This window comes from Rhinolophus sinicus, chromosome 14, assembly GCF_057876585.1.
Source record: "Rhinolophus sinicus isolate RSI-liver-muscle chromosome 14, RSI-T2T, whole genome shotgun sequence".
NCBI lineage: Eukaryota > Metazoa > Chordata > Mammalia > Chiroptera > Rhinolophidae > Rhinolophus > Rhinolophus sinicus.
In genome coordinates, this window is record NC_142514.1 from 113,821,999 (window position 1) to 113,846,642 (window position 24,644).

General features: G+C 36.8%; 1 protein-coding gene and 1 non-coding gene across 8 annotated transcripts in view; one reads left to right on the forward strand and one right to left on the reverse strand.

Moving 5' to 3' along the window:
- Positions 1–18,266: 18,266 nt before the first annotated feature.
- GRIA4 (glutamate ionotropic receptor AMPA type subunit 4) overlaps positions 18,267–24,644 on the reverse strand; it is a 377,547-nt gene continuing 371,169 nt past the window's right edge. For 4 of the 7 annotated variants that reach the window (XM_088791479.1, XM_074335547.2, XM_074335541.2 and 1 more), the window contains one exon: positions 18,267–20,796. In XM_088791479.1, coding sequence (XP_088647605.1) covers positions 20,632–20,796 — 165 coding nt within the window. In that variant the 3' untranslated portion in view covers positions 18,267–20,631. The remainder of the gene's footprint in view (positions 20,797–24,644) is intronic. The other 3 variants (XM_074335546.2, XM_088791480.1, XM_074335544.2) reach the window with 3 other exon arrangements.
- LOC148755804 (U6 spliceosomal RNA) lies at positions 24,501–24,607 on the forward strand. The gene has a single exon (XR_016018782.1). It is a non-coding gene; the product is annotated as a U6 spliceosomal RNA (small nuclear RNA).

Consider the following 24,644-nt stretch of genomic DNA (forward strand, 5'->3'; position numbering starts at 1 on the left):
GATAGCCCATATTATTTTTGTCTAGGACAAATGCTAAACCGGGTAGGCTACCAACCAAGTTGGTATAATCAGAAGTATCACCAGAATGGGCGTGTAGTAGGATCAACTGCAAAAATGGCCGTTATTCCTCATTCCTCCCTGTATTCCCATCTTTTGCAGAACAACTTCACAGCTCCTCCTACCAAGAGAATTCTGTGCCCTACCTGTACACCGGTCTGGCCCTGTGATTTGTTTTAGCCAACATTGTAAAACAGAAGTGAAGTGCCCAGTTCTGAACCTTGGCCTCAAGACACCTTGAGCATCTCTGCGTTCTCTCTTGAACTCCTGCCATTCTTATTAAAACAAGTCCAAGCTAGCCTGTTAGAGGATCAAACACCATGAGGAGAGCTGACTCCCACAACCCCAGCCAATATCCAGTTAAGCCCCGTGGAAGCTGACCCACCTAGCCATCCTGCAGCTGACCACGAGAGCCCAGCCAGGATCAGTACCACCCAACTGATCTTAGCCTAATTTTCTCCAAAATCATGAGCAACATGAGCCACCAAGTGTTGAGTCATTTTTCACATAGCAATGGCTAACCAATATGACTCACTCCAAGTGTGCCTGCCACTTCAGAAATGCAGCAATTCAATTTTCAGTGAACCAACCCAATTCATCTGCACCTGGGGCAGGGTTAAGAAACCCAAAGCTATTCAACCAAAATCATGGAAGATACTAAGGTTTTTTTTTTTGTTTTTGTTTTTTTTTAAGTCTCTTACTTCCAGGAACTTAGGAACTTTGTCAATGAATTTTATCAGGAATGCTCTTTATTATTTACTTTTTTTTTCCCTGCTGTGACCCATCATCTTTTAAAAAGATTACATTTTTAATATAAAAATCCATCTATTCTAAAGTCTGTTTCAAGTCTAAATTTCCAGTACACATATTTGAAATGAACTTTAAAATGATATTTCCAATTGTTATAAGGTATCTTACTGTATACTGTATTTTGCTGTTTTCTTTCTCAAATACCTGAGGAATGCCAGAACCAAATTCATTAGCTCCCTTCTCTCTTGCCCGTATATCATGTTCCCTCTGCATTGCCACCATTCATACCAGGTGGTTAGTTGGAATTTTTAGTTGTGTTCTAATCATTTGCTTTCTTCATTCTACCGAAGTTGTCATCAAGTCCTATCGTCTTTTGCTGTGTCAGATCAATGTCCTCCAACCTCACATGTAGTTCTTAGTATGGTGGCATGTGCAACCTGTATCTCAGCAGTCTCCTGTTTCAGTTTCTTCCTTTCTAATTCTCCCTCATGACATTGCCAGAATAGATTTCTCCAAAATACTGTTTCATTATGTCCTGAGAATAAACAGGCATAGAGAAATGGAAGATAAGCAGAGCTCTGGAAAGACCACAGGTCCAGCCCCAGCTCCATGTCACCAGCTCGGTGATATGGGGGAGTAGGTGTCTGAACCTCTCATCTTTATTACATTGAATATATATGCCCTGCTTGACTCATCATGTGTGGAATAATAAAATTAATATATGAAAATGGAGTTTAAAACCAGAAAACAGCTTAAAGGTGTTATAAATGTGTCCTATCTAAAATGAGTCTCCCATTTCTTTCTGGATCAAGTATCAAGTCCTCAACTGCTCTTTGCCTGCTCAGTTTAAGATTTTCTCATACCAACGTACTTAAATGTTTGTTAAGCTGCTCTCCAAATACTCCATGCATTTTTCTTCCCTTTTTCTTTGATCATGTTGTTTCATCCTTGACCTTTCCATTTTCTATTCTAGAGTGACAATCAGCAGAGCAAAGCTTTTTTCAGCTCTAGATACTTTATCATTTCTACTACTCTCTACCATAACTTAAAAATATTAAAATTAATTTTGCTGAATACAATTGGAATATGTTATCACACAAAATTGGTATTATTTCTTCCAAAGTCTCTCTGGCGAACTTTTGAATAAAAATGTTACGTTTTGAATAAAAATGTAAGTCAACATCAATCTGCCCAGCTGATGACTCGTTCCCCACTTGTCTTGAGTCCTGCTCCCAAAGCATAGGGATGGGCCCTGGCAGCCATGTGTGTATGCTGTGACTCTGTCCCTTTGGCTGTACTGTTTGCACTTGCACCAGAAGTGGACTTGGCATGGCCTTGCATTCCCTGAGGTAACTGTACCATTTGGAGGATTCTCTTTCCCATCAAAGACGATCTGCGTCCTGACCCAGGTCTGGTTTTTGTTTGCTTGTTTGTTTGTTTGTTTTTTATGATTCTACAAATAAACAGAATGACAAAAATTTTAATTCATATATACTCACTATGTACTCGTGCCCTCCTATGAGACTCAGGTCAAGTGTTGGGTTTAGGTCCTTTTTGCTTCCTATGCTGTTTCCAGATCATTGCTCATTCATTCTTGTATGAAAAAACAAAAAACCCCGAAACCTGCACTTTTGAGGCTAATACCCACAGGCAATAATCACTGTCGTCTTCTTTTCATTACTTTTCTTGTTTACACTTATTGAATCATCTTCTCTCTACCCTTGGTCATCATGACTAGGAACTTCCCAGGTAAATTCGACGTCCTCATGGAGAATCTCCAAAAGCTTTGGTCGCTTATTTCTGTGTCCTACTCACTAGTTCCACTTCCAAGTACCAAGACCTCCCTTCTACTTGTGAGTTTTGAAATTGTTCTGTTTAATTTCAGGGGTACCATTTAATTTAATTGAATGATCTGTCTGCACTCAGTTTATTTCCCTTCTCAAATCTCAGCCTCCTGTTGTTCTTTGTTATTGTCAGAACCTGGGGAATTGTTTTGAACAGAACTACTTTTCCCCCTCCTGTAAGACAATGGTACTGCACCAGGACACTGCAGTGTTTTTCATAATAAACTTTGGAACTAAAACAAAACAAAACAAAAAACATCTCATCTCAAACACCTATTCTGCCTGACAGTATTCTGGGCGGAGCCACTCCGGTTCCTCCATAATTACAAATTTAAACACCAATTCAGTGACTACAATTCCTGATTCTTTCAGCTTGCTGCAAGTGTTTTTCAAACTCAGAACTTGCAGTCCAACTCCCCTTCCAGTTTCTCCTCTCACAATTGTTCTTTCCCAGCTTACATTACCTGGCCACTATTTATTTTACTAACATTCCCAGGCAGATTGGTGCTACTCTAAATTCACAGCTCCATCTGGGCTTTCAACACTGCCCGCAAATCTTACTCTGGTTCTTTAGCTTATACCCTCTTCCATTCTCCAAGACCATGTGCCATAGGTTGAACTGTGTCTCTCAAAAAGATAAGTTGAAGTTCTAACAGCAAGTACTTGCGAATGTAATCTTATTTGGAAATAGTGTTTGAGGATGTAATCAAGTTAACATGAGGTTGTACTGGATCAAGGTGGACTCTAAATCCAGTGACTTGTATCTGTGAGAAGTAGAGATTTGGAGAAGGGAATACACATGGGGAAGGACATGTGAAGATGGAGGCAAAGATTGGAGTGATGCAGCTATATAAACCAAGGAATGCCCTTGCTTGTAACAACCAGAAACTAGGAAAGAGGCATCAAGCAGGTTCTCCATCAGCCTCCAGGAGGAACTAATGCTGCTGACACCGTGATGTCAGACATCTGGACTCCTGAACTGTGAGGCTCCTGAACTCTTAGCCAGGTTTACACAAAACTGACCATTACACCTACTGAATCAGAAACTGGGATGGTGTCCAACAATCTGTTTTCAATCAGTTCTTCTGGGGAGTCTCATGCACACTAAGGTTTAGAAACCTCAGCTCTATACTTTTCTACCTAGATGCTTAGCCATTCCCATGGCTTCATTACTATTTATACTGACTCTCAAAGTTACACCTCTAGCTCAAACTTCTACTGTTTATTCAAATGTTTCGGAAACCTCAAACTCAGTGCTGCCAACCTGGTGCTCCTTCACTGTTCAAGATCTCAATACATATATACCATGGTCCCAGGTGTTCAAGCTAGAAACCTGGCTTTCATCTTTGAGTCATCGCTGTTTTTTACACAGAAATTCAGTGAATCATAGTTGTCTTGTAAATTTTACCTCTAACTAATTTTTCATTCTGTTCACTTCCTATTTCCATTGTCAACACACTATCCCAAACATTGTTGCTTCACTTGGATTAATGCACTACTTCTTCCTATCTTGTATTCCCCATGCAGGAAATGTTTTGCTTTTTCTTAATGCAGATCTGTGTATTACTTAATAATGGGGGGGTATATCTGTTTCACCTTTATTTTATGTTATTTAGGATGCCTTTGACTGAAATTAAGAAAAAACTAACTTTAAATGGCTCAAACAATAAGGGAATTTATAATTTACAAAATGAAGTCCAAGGTTACATGGTTACAGAGCTGTTTAGTTTCATAACTCATTAGCATCATGAAGGACCAGCTTCTGTCTGTCTCCTGGAGAACCACTGTAGTCTCCTTATAGGTTGCAGTGTTTGCAGCCTCTATAGAGTGTAAAACAGCCAGCGTGGCTGTTATGGCAGCCCCATGTGATGGAAAGAGGACCACAGAGATGATGTGGGCAGGACCAGAGGCCATGAATTAGATGACTTCTCTATGTGCATATTGAAATAAAGAATGGTGACAAGAATGTAAACAGAAGGGCAGGAAATCAGGGGCTAAAATCCTATAAATAAATGAGCAGTGACCAGGAAGATGGTAGATGACTGCAAGAAACGGAGGTAATAGATGGCATAATCTTTTGCTTGTTTATTATTTATTTTGTTCTTTAGATTCCACATGTAAGTGAGATCATATGGTATTTATCTTTTTCTGTCTGACTTATTTCATTTAGCATAATACGGTCTGGGTCTGCCCATGTTGTTGCAGATGGTATAATCTTAAGGCATGTGCTTCAATGGAGCTGGTTTCTTGGAAGAAAAGAGTCATAATGATCCTGCGGCAGCAATAAGGAGTGAGAAGGGCATGGATCCCAACTTTGGACCTATTAGGAAAACAAAAAGAGCCATCATTTGAGAGGGCTTCAGGGGAAGCTATGTCCTTAGGAGGCCTCTAGTTTTTCAACTGACATTTAAGTGACAGAATTCCGGCCACAGAAGGAAATTGGGAAATGGGTTATGTGCCCAGATAAAAATCAAGGATTTGGGTTCAATTATTTTGAAAGGAGAAAATAGGTATTGTAGAATAATAGCAGTCTTTGTCACAAGCACCATCTCCGCCACTGTTACTGTTTTATTTATTAGCAGGATTTATGAGGATATCATGTGGGTTGCTCTTAGCATCTGGCATTATAATTGTACTTTTAGGGCAGTGCTTCCTAATATGTGTTCATGATGGATTCCAGATATAACTCAGCCCTAGGGATGGTGATAAAGGGCCTTGAGCTAGGAGTTCCCTCATCAGGAGTATCTCTGAGGGCAAGTCCCGTAGTCTCCTCTAATTCACCTGCTGCTCTGCCAAGAGGTATAAGCAAGGCCAAGGAGGCTGGTTCTCTGTATATCTATTTTAATAGTCAAATGCAGAGTGTCACACTGCCCATCATGGACAAGAGGTCCTTAAAGCTGCTGGAGGAGATGCCCAAGGGTCACTGTACCTCATCCGAGGTCTTGGTATAGTGTCTATGGGTGGGAAGTGGAGCGGGAAGAGAGTCTCTACAAAGTGAAGCTCTTAGCTGCAGCAGCAAGGAATCTCTGTCCTTATAAGCACTGATCAGATTCTTCCATTCCTTTCATGGCACATATGCTCGTTAATGGCATCCAACGAGTTGAAACTGCTCATTAAAGCATGTACATTCTTCAAAATAGTGCATCATTATTTTAACATACTTAGTATGAAAAAGTTTGATTGAATTCAAATCCAATCACATTTTGGCAAGAACTTTCAGCATTACATTTGTCAACAAATGAAAAGGAAGATTTGTTATAGCCGTTAAATATAATTTTAGTTGTAAAATTTTGAATGGTTTAAATATTTTTTATCACCTACATGTGCAAATAGCATTTCTGGTTGATGTCATCTACCAAGAATTTGAAGAGAGGATCTCTCCTTTTTTGGGAATTGTGGGTAGGCATTTAAACGTATGTACAATCTGATAAAAAAGAAAAATTATCTTCCAGTGTTCTCCAAGTGTGGTGATAAAATATTAACACTTTTAATGTGGGCCAAGAGGTGAAAGACTGCTTTAGTAAAAGCACTGCTTCAGTGTAAGCAAAATGGTGTTGGTAATATCTGTCCACTTACCTTGTTAAGATACATATTAAAGAATAATAAGTGGAGTTACTGGCTGATAAAGCCATGCTAGTCTGTTCTGGGGGGTGGGGTAAGAATCTGGAATCCTTTATAATTGTAACATAAGTACTATACTATACTAGCAATATGACAAATTTTAATTAACAGGCATTTTTTTTGAGGTGGCCAATATCCATGTCCCCTTCTTGGACATCTCTCTGACTTTCTATAAATTTCCAACCTCAAGACCTCCTTTTTTTTTTTTTGACAGGCTTAAAAATTGTGAACTTTATTGTGTCAATGAGGAGGTTTGGAAGTATTGTTTTGTTTGTTTTTTCCTTTAAAAAAGTTTTATTAAACTATAGCTAATATATTATATATTATATTATTAGTATCAGGTGTACACCATAGTTATTCAACATTTATATACTTATAAAAGTGATCACCATGATAAGTCTAATAACCATATGACGTTGTACAACACTGCTACAATATTATTGACTATATTCCATATTCTGCACATTTTATCCCTGTGACTTACTTATTTTATAACTGGAAATTTGAACCTCTTATTCCCCTATATCTTTTCCCCCTTTTTAATTTTTTCCAATTACAGTTGACATTTAATATTATTTTATATCAGTTTCAGGTGTACAGTATAATCATTAAGACATTTATATAATGTACAACTAGTCTAGTACTGACCTGGTACTATACATAGTTATTACAGTATTATTGACTATATTCTTCATGCTGTACTTTACATCCCGATGATTATTTCATAACAACAAATTTGTACTTCTTTATCCCTTCACCTTTTTCACCCAATCCCCTATCCCTCCTCCCATCTTGCAACCACCATTTGTTCTCTATGAATCTGTTTCTGTTTTGTTTATTCATTAATTTTATTCTATATATTCCACATGTAAGTGAGATCATATGATATTTGTTATTCCCTGTTTGACTTATTTCACTCGGCATAATAAATTCCAGGTCCATCCATGTTGTCATAAATGGTAAAATTTCATTCATTTTTATGGCTGAGTAATAGTCCATTGTATATATGTAACATTTCTTTATCCAATCATCTATTGATCAGCATTTAGATTGCTTCCATGTCTTGGCTATTGTAAATAATGCTACAATGAACATAGGGGTGCATATATCTTTTCGAATTAGTGTTTGGGGTTTCTTCAGATAAGTAGCCAGAAGTGGAATTGCTGGGTCATAAAGTAGTTCTACTTTTAATTTTTGGAGAAACTTCCATACTATTTTCCATAGTGGCTGCACCAATTTGCAGTCCCACCAACAGTGCATGAAGGTAGGATTCTCTTTTCTCTACATCCTTGTCAAGACTTGTTTGCTGATTTATTGATGATAGCCATTCTGATAGGTGTGAAGTTATATCACATTATGGTTTTAATTTGCATTATTCTGATTAGTGGCGTTGAGCATCTTTCGATAGGTCTATTGGCCACCTGGATGTCCTGTTTGGATAAATATCTGTTCAGTTCCTCTGCCTATTTTAAAATTGGATTGTTAGGTTTTTTGGTGTTGAGTTGTATGAGTTCTTCATGCATTTTGGATGTTAAGCACTTATCATATGTATCATTGGCGAATATCTTCTCTCATTCAGTAGGCTGTCTTTTCATTTTGTTGGTGTTTTCCTTTGCTGTGCAAAACCTTTTTAAATTGATGTAATCCCATTTGTTTATTTTTTCTTTTGTTTCCCTTGCCCAAGGAGACATATCAGAAAAAATATTACTAAGAGCAATGTCAGAGAATTTACTGCCTATGTTTTCTTCTAGGAGTTTTATGGTTTCTGGTCATGGACTTAAATCTTTAATCTATTTTGAGTTTATTCTTGTATATGGTGTAAGGTGGTCCAGTTTCATTTTTTACATGTATATGTCCAGTTTTCCCAGCACCGTTTATTGAATTGACCGTCTTTACCCCATTGTGTATTTTTGCCTCCTTTGTCATAGATTAATTGACCATATAAGCATGGGTTTATTTTGGGGCTCTCTATTCTCTTCCATTGATCTATGTGTCTGTTTCTACTGTGTTTCTCTGAAAATAAGACCTAGCCAGACAATCAGCTCTAATGCGCCTTTTGGAGCAAAATTTAATATAAGACCTGGTCTTGTATTATAGTAAAATAAGACCGGGTCTTATATTATTTTTTGCTCCAAAAGACGCATTACAGCTGATTGTCCGGCTAGGTCTTATTTTTGGGGAAACACGGTAGGCCAATAACATGCTATTTTGATTACTAAGACCTTGTAGTATAGTTTGATATCAGGTATTTTATTTTTTGACACAGTTTTAAATGACATCATTTTCTTAATTTCTCTTTCTGATAATTCATTATTGGCATATAGAAACGCACCTGATTTCTGAAAATTAATTTTGCATCCTCCTACTTTACTGAATTCATTTATCAGTTCTAGTAGTTTTTGTTTTGTTTTGTTTTTGGTGTAATATTTAGGGATTTTTTATACAGAGGGTGCCAAAAAAATGTATAGATTTTTAAGAAAGGAAAACTGTATTAAAACTGTAATACTCAATATATACTGATAACAAAAGATGAATACAAGTCAAGTTTGAATTCTGCGATTACAAGAGGTGCTCAAAGTGGTTACCATCAGCGTCCAGACACTTCTGATTATGGTGAACTACTGCTTGAGCAACATTGACCAAAGTGTCTACTTGTATCCTTTTTTTGTCACCCCCGGTATATAGTATCATGTCATCTCCAAATGAGTTTTATCTCTTCCTTTCCAATTTGGATGCCTTTTATTTATTTTTCTTGTATGATAGCTGTGGCTAGGACACCCAGTAGTGTGTTGAATAAAAGTGGTGAAAGTGGACACCCTTATCTGGTCCCTGATCTTAAGGAAAACGCTTTTAGCTTTTTCATTGAGTATGATGTTAGTGGTGGGTTTGTCATATATGACTTTTATTACATTAAGGTATGTTTCCTCTATTCCCACTTTGCTGAGTTTTTATCACAAATGGACACTGGATTTTGTAAAGCAGTTTTCCTGCCTCTATTAAGATGATCATACAATTTTTATCCTTCATGTTTTTAATGTGGTGTATGACGTTAATTGATTTGCAGATGTTGAACCAACCTTGGATCCCAGGAATAATTCTCACTTGATGATGGTGTATAATCTTTTTAATATATTGCTGAATTAAGTTTGCTAATATTTTGTTGGAGATTTTTGTATCTATGCTCACCAGTAGGGTTTCCAGGAGGGAATTCCTGCTCATTCTCAGGAATTTTCTTCACTTTCTCGTTCCCAAATCCCGAGATATAAACTGTTTTCTGTCCTCCACAATGAATGGTTTCAAGGAGCCAATTTCCGCAATTTCCCAACCAACTTTCCTCGGGATTCGGGAACGGAAAAGTGAAAAAAATTCCCGAGAATGGGCTGTAATTCCTGCCTGGAAACCCTACTTATCAGGATATTGCCCTATAATTTTCTTATTTTGTAATGTCTTTGTTTGGCTTTGGAATCAAGGTAATGGTGGCTTGTTAAATGAGGTTGGGAGCCTTCCCACCTCTTGAATTTTTTGGAATACTTTGATAATGATAGATGTTAATTCTTCTTTGAATGTTTGGTAAAATTCACCTGTGAAGCCATCTCTTCTAGGGCTTTTGTTTGTCAGGAGTTTTTTTATTACTGATTTGACTTAATTAGTAGTAATCAATCTGTTTAGATTTTATGTTTCTTGTTGATTCAGTCTTGGAAGATTGTTTATCTCTAGGAATTTGTCTATTTCTTTTAGACTGTCCAATTTGTTGTCATGTAATTGTTTGTAGTAGTTTCTTTTTACAATCCTTTGTATTTGTGTGATGTCAGTTGTTACTTCTCTTTCATGCCTGACTTTATTTATTTGGGTCCTCTCTCTTTTTCTTGAGGAACCTTGTTAAAGGTTTATCAATTTTGTTTATCTTTTTGAAGAACCAGCTCTTGGTTTCATTGATCTTTTGTGTTGTTATTTTTAGACTCTGTTTATTTCCACTCTGATCTCTATTATTTCCTTCCTTCTACTCACTTTGTTTGTTGTCTTTTTTTCTAGTTCCTTTAGGTGTGACGTTAAATTGTTTATTTGAGATTTTTCTTGTATTTTTGAGTAAGGCTATATTGCAATGAATTTCCCTCTGAGGACTGCTTTTGCTATGTCCCATAGATTTGGGGTGGTTGTGTTTTCATTTTCATTTGTCTCAAGGTATCTTTCCATTTTTTCCTCGATGTCATTGTTGACACATGCATTATTTAGTAGCCTGTTATTTAGCGTCCACGTCTTTGTGTGTTTTTCAGTTTTATTTTTTTTGAAGTTGATTTTTCATTTCGTATCATTGTGGTTGGAGAAGACACTTGATATGATTTCAATCTTCTTAAGTTTATTGAGACTTTTTATGTCATCTAACATGTGGTCTAACCTGGGAAATGTTCCATATGTGCTTGAAAAGAAGATATGGTCTGCTGCTTTGGGGGTGAAGTGCTCTAAAAATATTAATTAAATCTTAAATCTTAAGTGTCATTTAAGGCTGATGTTTCCTTGGTGATTTTCTGTCTGTAAGATCTATCAATTGATGTCAATCGGGTATTAAAATCCTCTACTATGATTGTATTATATTAATCTCTTCCTTTATGTTTGCTAATATTTAGGTGCTCCTATGTTGTGTGCATAAATGTTTACAAAGATTATATCCTCTTGTTGAATTGATCAGTTTATCATTATGAAATATCCTTTGTCCCTTATTATATATAGCCTTTGTTTTAGAGTCTATTTTGTCTAACAAGTATTGCTACCCCAGCTTTTAAAAATTTCCATTTGCATGAAATACCGTTTTTCTCCCTTTTCTTCTGCCTCCCCCCCCCATTCTGGTTCAAGCTATTGTTTCTCAGTCTAGTTGTGTAGGACACCTCCTTGGTCTATGCTGGTATTATGAGCCTTGCGCTCCCCCGGGCTGAGGCAGTCAGTTGCTGGTCGGTTGGCCCTCATGGCAGCAAACAACAGCTCAAGCCAATCTCCAGCTGCTCACCGCAGTTCACCTTCAGGGAGAGCTGCTGTTCACAATCTTAGCTGTAGAGGGAGCAGCTCACTGGCCCATGTGGGAATCGAACCAGTGATCTCGGTGTTAGGAGCATGACGCTCCAACCACCTGAGCCACCAGACAGGCCCCACCTTTTTTTTTTTTTTTAATCCCTTTACTTTTAGTCTGTGTATGTCTTTCTAGCTGAAGTCTGTCTTTTGTAGGCATCATATGTATGGGTCTTGTTTTCTTATCCATTCAGCTACCCTCTGTCTTTTGATTGGAGCATGACCACAGCGTAGGAGCTGCTGCATGCAGGCTAATCTCACAGAGTGGGATTCGCCCCAGTGGGTTCTGGTGCCTGTCCAAACTACCCTTTGTGTGTGCTGCACGTGCAGCTAATCAGGTGGTGCTCTCATGGGGTCTGAAGCTGGTCACTTAAGTATGTTGGTTCTGGGACCTCTTGGGAGGGGTTCCCGTGCTGGCCAAGATCAGCCGCTGCCTGTGATAATTTGGGGGGCTACAAAGCAAGCCTGTGATGGACTTGGATGTGCATGGGAAAAGCCACTTTGCAAACTGAGGCAGGCCGCCATCAGTATCAGGCCTGGAGCAGCACAGCTAAAGGTCTTTATTTTCGGGGGGTGTAGGGTGGTGAATAAATCTAGTTAAGAGTTGTTCTGGATTTGGAATTTGTTGTTGCTCTCATTACCTTCAGTGTATCATAGGCTTCAAAGTCATCTTGTGGTGGGCTGCTGTTACTTGGGTTTCATGTGTGGCCTGAGGTGCAAGATGGTTTTACTCAATGCTCCTGTTCCTCCTATAAGTTTTCAGCCATTCCTTCACATCTTTGCCACAGTAGAGACCATTCTCCATGCTCTTATCCTGCCCCTCAGTAGTAGACAGGTGTTGCTTGCTAATCAGTCTCTATCCAGTCTCTCTGCTCTGTCCCCAATCTTTCTTCTAAGCAGTCAGTGAAGGATCATGAGAAAGAGCTTGCAAATGAGTTCAAATTATCTTGGTTCAGGGTCCTTAGCTGTTTCAAAATGACATACCAGCAAACACCTGCCCTTTAAAAATTTGTTAGTATTTTACCGATCTTCTTGTTCACTTGTGCTGGTACCAGAACAGCACCACCTCTTGTCTGCTGTATGTACCATATGTGAAACTTTGTACATCCCATCTCTCCTTAAAGGGATTTGTCAAATTTTGCTTATTTGGCTACCATGAGCAGTTCTCTTCTTGCACACAAAAAGTTATGATTTGGTAGATTATTCGACTTTTTCTCATTGTTAGGGTGAAAGTAACTTTCTTGCAGCATTCTATTTCCTAAGCAGAGGCAGAAGCCCACAGCCATAGAGATGAAGTAAATACAGCTTTGTTTATTAAACTTCTATTACCAGGTGCTGTGATAAGCAACTTATAAGCACTTATTCTCAACTTCATAGTACATCAAATGCCAGATATTCTTGTTCCCATTTTACATATGAAAGAACAGACTTTTCCCACAGGTTAGACAGTAAGTGCCAGAACAATAATTTACATTTAGTTTTTTTCTGATTCTAAAGCTCTTTTCACTACTTATTGTTGCCTCTGGAACCATTGAGTCTATAGAGATAAAGTGGGGAAGTTTATAAAAATAATTATGTAACAGTGGTATACATGCTGTTATAGAGGCAAGCAGAGGACATAGGAAAATTAAATAGAGGGATCTCCAAACTGAGAATCAGGAATGTCTACCCAAGGAGATGATTTTTAGAATGCTTCTTGATGGATGAGTACCAATTAGGCATAAAAGGATAGATGATACAGGCCACACTTTTTGCCCACTCAGCTTTTTTTTAATATCTTCCTATATTTTCCACATGACGCTTCCCTATTGTGGAACCCAGTATTTGGTTTCCTTGTCTCCCCTGCAGCTAGGTTACAGACACGTGACTTAGCACCACCAGTTAAATATTCCTGTATAACGCTTGAATTGGAAAGAGGCCATGCACGGAGCCCATATCCGAGAAGGTAATAGAGTGCGCTAGGGAGACACCCTGCTTTCAGAGGCAGTAGATACAGAAGTCCTAGCAGCAGTGTCCCTTGTTAGGTGTCCTTGCTCTGAAATTCATGTTCACTCATAGTTGGACATGGCTTTGGGGCAGATCTGTGACATAATTTAGGTATTGTTCTTGGCTGCTTTACCTTCAGTCCTGATTCTCTTTACAGAGATTCTGAACTGTCTAGGATCCATTAGTAAATTCACTTTCTTGCTTAACTGAAGTAGAGTGGGTCCTGTTGGTTATAGTTAGGAATCTTGTTTGAAACAAGGGCATTCCAGATAGAGAATTGACAGAAGGTAGAAAGAAAAAAGCAGGAAGCATTCTGAAAACTGGAGCTGTGAGTAGTAATTTTGTGTTAATGGAGTAGAAAGTAGGTGAGAGAAGATACTGGAGATGTTGATAGGCCTTATATAATGGACATTGAATTAATTAAAATAAATTAGGAAGGTGAAAGGATCATATATGTATTTTAGGATAATCACGCTGGCAACCATGTAGAAAATGCACTAAAGGGGGATCTGTGAGACAATGATCCAGGAGATCTATTAGGAGACAATCGTAGTAACAACAGTGAGAAGTTATGAGCTGTTGGATTAAATCAGTCACAGTATGAATGAAGAGCATGGGACCGAGTGAGGAGATATTTAGGAGATACAAGAAATTTAAGATGTTGATTAATTGGATGTGAAAATAATAAAAGAAAGGTGTTCTAGAATGATTCTCATGTTTCTAATTTAGGAAATTAGATAAATGGTAGTGCCACTCACTGAGAAGTGAAATACAAGAGGAGGTAGGGATGTAGAGTGAAAGATGAGGAGTTTGACATATTGCAATTGAGAAATCAAAAAGAGATGACCTATAGGAAACAGAATACATGGACTAGGTTGAAAGATAGATAGAAATTTCTGCATTAATAATGTATAGATTGTAGACATCTTGATAATAGTGAGATCAACCAGGTGGAACATGTCCTATGTGAAGAGAATGGGGCACAAGATACAACCCTGGGTAATAACAGGGTTTGGTTGAAGGAAATGAGGAACATAAAATAAGCTAAGAAGGAACAATCAGAGGATTAGGGGAAAAACTAATGAAGAGATCAACAAAGGATGAAGAGATCAACTGGTTTTGTTCCATATTGAGAATGTTTAGTTAACACGGGTTCAAGATATTTATTGGTGACTTTTGGATGGACATTTTGGTGAAGTGATGGAAGTAAATAGAGGAGACAAATAAGGGATTAAAGGCCACTCTTTTCAGTGACCAGGGAATGAAAGGAAGGAGAGAACTGTCATCATCCGGAGTTAGATGAGAAGGTAAATGGTCATAGACCTGCTGCGTGTCTATTGGTATGGGTGACTTAATAACATAGGACCAAAGACCAATGGGGAGTCAAGGAACTCCAGGACTATGGCTTAAATGTAGCATCTGCATTGATCTTGAAGTTGCTCAAGATGATATAAGAACTTGGGGTGCAAAGGGAGAATAAGCCAAATGCCACCGTCCTTCATGAATGTTAGGAAATGACAGAAAACTCAGCAGACATAATGGGTAAGTAGGCAGTACAATTTGATAGCGTGATTAGATGATATGTACTTCAAAGAGGAGGGATTTTTATTGATGGGCAAAGGTGTAATTACAAGGATTGTCATTCATTTTCTTTCTAAATTTGTAGTATATGAAGGATATAATCAGGAGAGCGTGATCTTATCAGGAGATTGGACAATGCTCTGGGGAGAGGTTGAGGATGTTGGAAATTTCCTTATATTGGGAGCCCTAAAGAGACTGGTGGCAAGATCAGGGAGAGAGGGAAACAGTGGGAAGATAAATGGGGGAAAAGATAAGTGCAGAAGAATATTGGGAGAAGAATGTGAGACGAGAGAGAGAGATTATTGGCATGAATTTGATGTGAAGCTGTGCCCAGTGATGGCATGGATGTAGGCCTAGTGGGTTGAAAGCTTCAAGTGAAACTCAAGTCAAAGTGTCAGCAGTTCCTGTCTAAGTCTGAGGTCCAAAGATCCAGAAGATCTGACCTGCTCTGATGGTGGTCTTAGGTTAATGATGCTGGCAAGCTTTGTACTCAGAGTTAGTTTGAAATAGAATATTGTTGGGAAGTGTGGTGCTGAGAAAGTCTCAGGCAGATGGAATTAATCAATTCCTCCAATTTAGAAGCTTGAAACAGCACCAGTTTTAGGTGACTAAAAGATTAGGTAAATCTTTAGATGGAAGCAAATAGGGCCTAAATTGTTCCAAATACTGTCTTTGTTAAGAAATGTTGAGAGCATTCACATTTATGCAAGAAATTAGCTCAGGGAGTGGGCAGAAGTTTCTATATAGTCAATGATCACTAACTTTCTTTCTTTTTTTATTTTATTCTTTTTATTCATTCCACAAATATTTACTGACTACTTAACCATCAACCAGTTGGGATCTCTAACTTCTTTAGATGGTCTTCATTCACTCATTCCTTTATTCATTTTGTCAATCAGTTCATTCAATCATACATTGCAATATTGATTGCCAATGACTACAGACTTCAATGACTACTCAGCTTCAGAAATAACTTTCTATAGACACAGCTTTTAGCCAGTACTAAATGTTTAGGAACTTTAGAAGTGTTGGTCAAATGTATGAACTCTGAAGAGGAAATCACAATAATCTGCTACTTAAGCAGACTCTCTTAGTGTTTGGGGTTACAGGATTATAAAACTCCTAAATAACCCCTTAACTCAAGCCATGAATTAGGCATTATAATTTAAATTCTGCACTAGATTTATTTAACGACCTTATGTACCATTTACTAATGATATATGCTTTTATGCTTATTTTGCTGTTTGTGATACTTTACTCTCAGCACAGGTGGCCAAAAAACAACTATGTATGTATTCCGGATGTCCTCTTAACCTACCATCTTCTTAACCTATCATCAGGAAAGAATCAAATGAAGGTTCATTTTTTGCAATGTAGAAGGACAAGTCCCAACCTAGATTTCTGCACATTTCTGTGGGCAGGAGACATATTATTAGGGTTATTTCTGGCCTAGTGTCAACCCAAACATAGGACTTAATATTTTCTTCTTGACTCCTTCCTTTAAACTGACCACAAATACCATGCATGTTATGGAAAGAGGAATGCATCAAACATTACACACCTAACAATGGAAAAATCGTATGTCAGACATTCCCGTTCTCATAAGTGCTTTTGGCCACCAGGGGAATCCTATTGGCCTTTTACCCAGATTTCTGCTTTCTTAATGTCTTCTTTCCCTTTATCTCTTATTTTTCCTCATTCCGCTGCCCACTTTTCCCCTCAAAGAAAATAAAATCAAAGCAAGAAAAACAAATAAACAGGTTATTCTTTTTTCATGGAAAATAACTTAGTTCTCTGTTGCTTTTTGAGATACAATTTCCAAATCTCATTTCTTTCTCTTCATAGTTTATCAAAATCTTGTCTTAAGGAAGAACAGCTCTCTTTTGAAAAGACTACTGGTACTGTTTAGAAAGTATATAAACATACCACCTGTTACATTTACATGTGATTTTACAAATGCTAAGTGCTCTAGCCTGCTGGCCTACCTGAAATGAAAACCTTTTTAGGAATGTGCATGAGAAGGCACACTTTTCATGCAGCATCATATTAATAAGTATAAAGAAAGTGAATCTGCACAATTTCAATTTGTCTTTTCAGAAACTCTCCTGGATGTTAACTTTCGTTTAGTTCTTATTCCAATTAGAACTTCATTGTTGTTACAATTGGGATATTCTGTTTTCTGGGAAGATTATTAGAACATGTTTTCACTGATACTGGCAATATATAAAGTGGTGTTTATTCATTGACAAATATATATTGAACATCTACTACCCTGTTTCCCTGAAAATAAGACTGGATCTTATATTAATTTTTGCTCCATTATTTTTAGGGGATGTCTTATTTTTTCATGTATAACAATCTACATTTATTCAATTACAGTCATGTCGTCTTCTTTTGGAACATCGTCATAAAGTACTAAATCCATCCGTCTGGCTGAGCTCTTAACTGGGGCTTATTTTCGGGGTAGGTCTTATTTTCGGGGAAACACGGTATGAGCTATGCTGTGGTGAAATGGACTGTGTTGACAGTCAACAGTATGGAGACCAGGGAGCAGCCTAGAGCAAGGCCAAAGCAAATACAATAACAGTGGGGCTTGCATTTTCACTTAGTAGCTATTGAATTGTGTAGCAAAGTAGTTCTCCTGAGAGCTCTTTGTATCTTTCAAATGTGGTCACTGTATATGTTTACCTAGCTGATGTATCTTCAAAATTGGCTTTGCCTGGTTTATTCAGGAAATTCTGCACTAGATGGTTCTTGCTTGCTTAGTCATTGAGTTCTTTATGGAACTAAATGTTTTAACTTAAATATTTTTAACTTAACTTAAAAATAAATATTTAAAAGAAACATTTTCTAGCTTTGTAGCATTTCCTCAGATTGGAGTTCCTTTTTACTAATGTCAAATTTAAATTTTGTTTTTGGCAAAATTATTCTATAAGAAATATAGAAATTTAAGTGTTTAATAAATACTATTACTAATATAGAAATAAAGCTATAAGAAATACAACTTTTTAACTTTACATCACGAATCCACTTAGACTTAAATGAAAGATATATTTGGAAGTATGACTAAAAACCAAACCAAAACCCTGTTTGGGGTTAGTTAACTATCTTATGACAATTTTTCTAGCTAAACAAATTATTCCACTGCTAGGTAAAATTACATGGAATACCTTCTTCCCTTTGGATCAGAAAATTCATCAGGTCTTCCCCCACTCCCAACTCCTTCCCGTGAGGTGGACAATGTCATGCAATCAGCCAACCTTCAGCCTTCATTTTGACTCGTTATACAATTAACACATACTCTGTTAATGAGGAAAGATGTTGTCTTTCTGCTTCTACTTAAACAAATTAATTCAATTCAATTCATTTATTCATTCAACAAATATTTATTAAGCACCTACAATATGCCAGGCACTGTGCTGGGTGCTGGGGATACAACTGTGAACAAGATAGACACAGTCCCTGCCCTCAAGGAGCTTACAGTCTAGTAGTTATACAGACAAGTACACAGGCAATTACAATGCAGTATGGTAAGTGCAGTGATGGGGAGAAAACATTAAAAGGGCACCTAACTCAGTCTCATAGGTAGAGGTGGTAGATGAAAATCTTCCCAGAGCAGGTAAAATTCAATTTGAGTACTGAAGGATGAGTACAAGTTAGTCAAGTAAAGAGGAGATCGGGAAGAGTTATAGACTGAAGAAATAGTAAATGCGGAGTCCCATGTGCTGCTTTTGAGTTTCACTTTCAGTGGGGAAAATTTGGATAGGGGTGAGAAAAGTCATGGAAGAGATAAGTAAGGGCCAGGTCATAAAGGGACTCATTTGTTCTGCTCATGAGCTTGGAATTTTCCTGAGGGAACTGTGTGTTTGTGTGTGTGTGTGTGTGTGTGTGTGTGTGTGTGTGTGTGAACTGTGTGTATATGTGTGTGTGTGTGAACAGATTTGAACTTTTAAAGGTTGTTCTTCCTGCAGCACTGAGATTGAATGAGAGTTGAAGCAAGGTGATCAATCCTTCACCTTTTCCAAGGTTATCTTCCATGATACCACAGCCTGTGCTCTCTCTCCAGTCTATCCAGTTGCATACACTCCTTAAACAAGCCATTGACATGCACAGCTTTGGGCCACTGCTTGTCCATGAGGCTCTTCACTTCTCCACCTAAGAAAACTCAACTCATCCTTCAAGGAAAGACTTCCAAAATCATCCTAACTTGTGCTTTCTGCCAAGATCTCTAAGTATTGTGATGTTTATCTGTATTACAGTACTTATTCAATATTTCAAATAGTTCAAATCTTCTTTTGAACCATGTTAATTTAATCCATACATAACACAAGGTGATTTTCATAAATACGGGTATAATTTTCTTCACAATTTCCAGTTGAAAACAAGGACTAATACTTCATTTGCTATCTACCACAAACCATAATTAGTGCCTTCAAATTATTTGAATGGAATAATGAGAATGGGGGGAAAACCCAAAGACACACGTTATTTTACGCAGCAAAATACAGTTAAGTAAAATTTCAATACACTGTTACAGGGTATGTTGTTGTTATGACAATGATTCATTCCCCAATTCAAGAATGCCATCTTTGACAATTTAACCTGCCAACAAGGCAAAGATCTGTAAAAGAGAGTAGCTTAATATGCAAAAATAATAAGGGCTAGCTACATTTTCCGATATGGCCCACACTTCTACAATCCCTCCTATAGTCTTATAATATCTCAAATAACTTTTATAATGAAAAGAAAAAACTTTAAGCTCTGTAGATATTGTAAGAACATCTGTTGTTTTATTCTTTTTGGTGGGTACAAAAACCACAATTTTGTACACAGAACAAGATTATAAATAATATTGATAACATGAGTGACCCGTAGTCTCTTTTGATTCTACATTGCAGAGTGATGATTTTACGTTACTGTCGTCTTCATTTTGTTTTTGTTCCTGGTAGTAAGACAAATGCAATCTGTGGACACCAACTCATGAGAGAGTGAAGGTTACAGCAAACAAGAAGATGATGACCAATAACTTTTATAAAAAAAAGTCTCTAAAGTTTATTACAGTGATGGCATTTATATCAATTATTGCAATGTATTGTTCCCTAAGATGGTTAGAAAAAAGAATCGTGTTGTCCTCTACTGAATTTACGTCAGTTAAAAAGCAAGCATGTTTCAGTATTTTTCTCCAAAGTAAGTGTAAATACTTCCTCTAATTTTTTTTTCACAGGATTTACATGTTTGTATATTATTTTCTTATCACAGTTTAGTGATTTGTTTTCTCAGCTGGATAGTCTTCCATTGATTATATGGGTGTTCTGGAGACACAGGTTGGCATGTTCATTGACTTCTATAACTATTTCATCCCTTGCGGTGAAGACCAAGGCCTTTCTGAGCGGAACTTCAGAGGTGATGAGCTAACTCGCAAGTCTGATTAGTTTTTAAGTCCACTCGAGTGAAAGTTGTTGCTGTTAATACACCCATCCCGGCTCCCCCCACCCACTCCCCGAGAAAACCTAAATTGTGAGTTTTCCTGATATAAAATCTGAGTTTGGGTTTCCGAGCTGAGCTCATGCACACGTTGCTGCTGCTGATGTCCGGCGCGTTAGGACGAACTCCCCGCTCTCAGCCAAGGGATTGATTTAGCGAAGACCCGCGCGTGGCGTGTCCCTCAGGGCTGCGTTCCCATCAGTCACCAACACAGTTTAATTAAGGCACTCAATTATTTTTTTGGTTTTTATGGTAGGTCCGATGCAATGACAGCCAATCCTGAACTTTGTCTGATTGCAGTTCCAGTGTGTACAGCCTTTGGACAGTCGGGCGTCAAGACACGGCCATTTTCACCCACACTCCCAGTGATGGATAATCTGGCTTTGTTTCTTATGGCTTCAGAAAAGGTCAGCTGGGTTGCATGGAAAGGAAACAGAAAGAATGTGGAGTGTTACACTATTTCTGTTTCTTTAACAAAACAGGGCACAACAAACACCAAAATATCAATAATTAGACATCTGCATTTTTTCCATATTCTTTTGGTCATGTGAAAACTGGTTGTCAGGGAAAAGAAACGCTTAACTACAGGGAAGAATGAATCCGTCTAGAGTTTGTGATCCTACCTGCTTAAGCACTTATTCTAAAATCACAAAACTAGGTTTTGTTAAGCACATCTGGGTAGGACACATCTTGTTAAGTTGCTGCATTCTATGTGTACCTTAGTACTTCTAGTCCAGCTTAAAATCTCCTTTACATTTGACACCATTCTTTACTTGAGTCTTTTTGTCTTGCTAGAAAATGTCCTTATAAGGATTTGTAAAATCCTTTTTAAGGATTATACTCTTTAAATTGTTGTGAATTGTCTAAACAGACTATATACATAGAGTGTTCACGACAGATATTCCTGTTCTCTGAACACAGATATATCCACAGACACTTTCATTCATTCACACCAGTTATAGACATGACCCAGAACAGCACAATTAGTGACAAAAAGTTCATTCTATGCCTACTATGAAAGCTAAGGCTCACATTTTAAGAAGGTTTAAGTGCTTAAAGGGGGTGTACTGAAAAGGGGGCATGTTTCAATACCTCGTGAAGTGTCATCACTGGGGAACTTCCCAGATTGAGGTTATGGGGTCAGGTGTCTGAAATCCTCATTAAATTCTTGTTCTCTGTCATATTAGGTAGCAGATAATAATATTACACAGAGGAGAAACAAGCAGTATTATGTAAATCTACTGTTCATTCATTACCTTAAAATTCTTTCTAGAGCTGAATTTTAATGTTAACTCAAGAGGAAAATAACGTAAATGTGGTATCTCTTATGTTTGTTATGGCTTAGATCATAACTTTCTCATAACTCATAATGTATCTTAATCCGCTGTTGTGAATTTAAATTAACCTAATGCTTTAGGTTATTCTGCCCTAGAACTTAAATAATTGAATAATTGTATATTAAATAATGAAATTAATAGTTGGATTAGAACTGTTATAATAAAAAGGTTTAGAGATTAGGCACCCTGATAACTTTAGGAAGTTGAAGTCAAATTGCTAGTTAATGACATATTTATGATAAAAACCAGGTCATGATCATAGTTCTTTTTTTTATATAGTTCTGCTTTAGTGAACCATCTCAAAAATTAATACTTATCTTCATGATCAGAAGTCAGTATACAATTTCTACAGAATCTCTACTACTCACTAAATTAAAACAAACCAAGACTAAAGTCTGAATTTATTTCTTCAGATTCCCTTTCAACATTTAATATTAAGTAAAATAAATAATTAGTTTTTTAAAAATTACTGCTTTAGTTTTGTTTCATTTTAATTTTTCTGAAGAGGAAATACTAAAATACAATTAATAAAAGCAGTGCGATTTTTTTTTTTTTGGGAGGATTTTTCGCAGACAGCTTTTGCTGTAAAATCTATTTTTGATTGCCTTTGTGAGGAAAGGAAAACATCCAAAGCAGGAAAGATTCCCTGTAGTTTTGAATAATTTCTCCTTCTCTAGAGATTAATACAACCGAGTATTAGTTAATAAATCTTTGCCAACTCCTTATTTTCTCCTTAAATCTTAGCTTTCTTAGTTCTCAGCATTCTTATTTCCTATACTTATATCTCTTGCTTCTTCCATATAACATCACTTGTGTTCATTTTGATGTGAAACTATTGAGGCTGCTCAAACTGGAAAACTTTCTTTAAAATTTCTATATGGTCTGCATCTGGTTAGATTTTTGTGACTCATGGTTATGACCTTAAATATATGTGTTCCCTTTGAAGGCTGATCACTTTTAAAGTAAATAGTCTACCATATAGAAACCAGGTTTCAGGTTTTGTTTTTGAGATTCTGGGACAATAATATCTAAATTATCAGTTGTTTGCATAATTATGGCCAATAGAGTTTTTGAAAGGAAAATGTCATTTAATATGGGAGTGTGATAAAAATTGCTTACTCACAGTCTTCTCTGTAGGAGCTGATCATCTCATTTACCCTGAATGCCGTTGAGCTTTTTAAAAAGTCATATGAATATGAATGCTTTATTTTTATTTGATATTTGTTGTCTTAAAAGTTCAACCCTAGCTCTAAAGGCAATTCATGTGATGAACTGCAATGTCAAGTTTTGACTCCAGAAACAATATACATGTAAATTGTATATATATAACCTGGGAATTTATATATCTATTTAACAACTTCCCAGAACTTTGTAATGAATTGGCATTCATGAGTATTTCTTTTTAGAATTTTCTAATGCTCTTTTTTCTTTGCTTTGCTTTCCTGTCCTTGGACCTTCCTGATAGCTGGAATGCTTTTGCTATGCCAAAGGAAAGTCAGTTTTAATAAACTGGTTAAAAATTTTATTTAAGTCTTCTTATAAAACTCATCTCAGAATGAAGTCCAAATAATTGGCTCTGAAAACTTGTCAGGTATTGTTTTTCTCAGTTTGAGAAAAATCTCTCCTCAATTCTGTAAATATTAAGGTGAAATTATTCATATAATGGCCAAGAGACCTTGACATAATCCTAGTTATTTATTTTTTTATTTGGTATTAGAAGACATGCTCACAACATTCTGATCTGCGTGAATTGAGGGTTTTGTTCTTAATTCTTTCCCACAAAAAAATGGGAAAGAACCATTTTGGGTTGACCTACATGCAGTTATTGATTTTGAGATTACAGATTAAAACAATTAGATTTTGGTAAAGAAAGGATGGCTTTTGCTCTTTATTTTAAGATACTAACGTATTTCAATAGCTTTCATATGAATAAATAGATATCAAAATCAAGCATGTTTACCTGGCATAGCCTCAGATGCACATCTCATTCTTACGAAAATTATACTGGGTTTTTTTGACCCTCGGGTAACATTAAGCACTAAATGTCTCTTGTGGGTTTAAAAGCTCATTTATTATTTTAATCAGAATGAGCAGCCAATTCAGTTGGCAATTACATATAATTTTAGAAAATGCATTTTAGAGATTCGATTTTAGGAAGAACAATAAAAAATGCTTTTAGATCTTATTTTAAAATCACTTTCTGTCATTAGAGGAAAAAAGTAGTGGACATTTAGATTCTTAAAAAATGATACCCATCTTTTATAGTTCACTGAATGCCTACAATTTTTTATTGTGATATGATGAGAGTACTTGAGTAAGTCGAGCTGATCTGGCTTACTTAAAAGCAATTGAAGTAAAAAATCCATAACTCACTGCATTTTTATCTTTTACTCAGTTCCTCCTAAAGAACACATATATTGCTGACATTTCTGATGGAGAAACTGCTATATTGCCTAACATGTCTGCTCATCTTAGTGATATTGTGAACATAAAAGTTGAATTTCATCTAATAAATGTGAATTGTAGTCAATATTCTGATGATCACTCCTGCCTCAAGGTCTGGCTCAAGGACTACTGTCAGATGAACAAAAGCCGAGTTTTACTCTTTAAACATATAGGATGATGGCTAATATAAAACAAATTAGAACAGGAGCTAAAATTCATTGAGCATTTGCTATGTGCCTTGCAGCTTTTACATCATATATTGTTTCTCAGAAAAGATTATTCAGAAAACCTTATCTGGAAGCTATTTAAGCTTTGATCATTTGAATCAGGTTTTATGCTTATTTTGTTAGCACTTATTCTAAAATTGAATTATTCCAGAGAAGATTAGCCTGGTCAGTGTACAAGGAAATCCAGATTATTTTCCAGCTTCTGTCAATTTTTGGGTGAAATAATACTGTTTAAATCATTTCACAGAGCA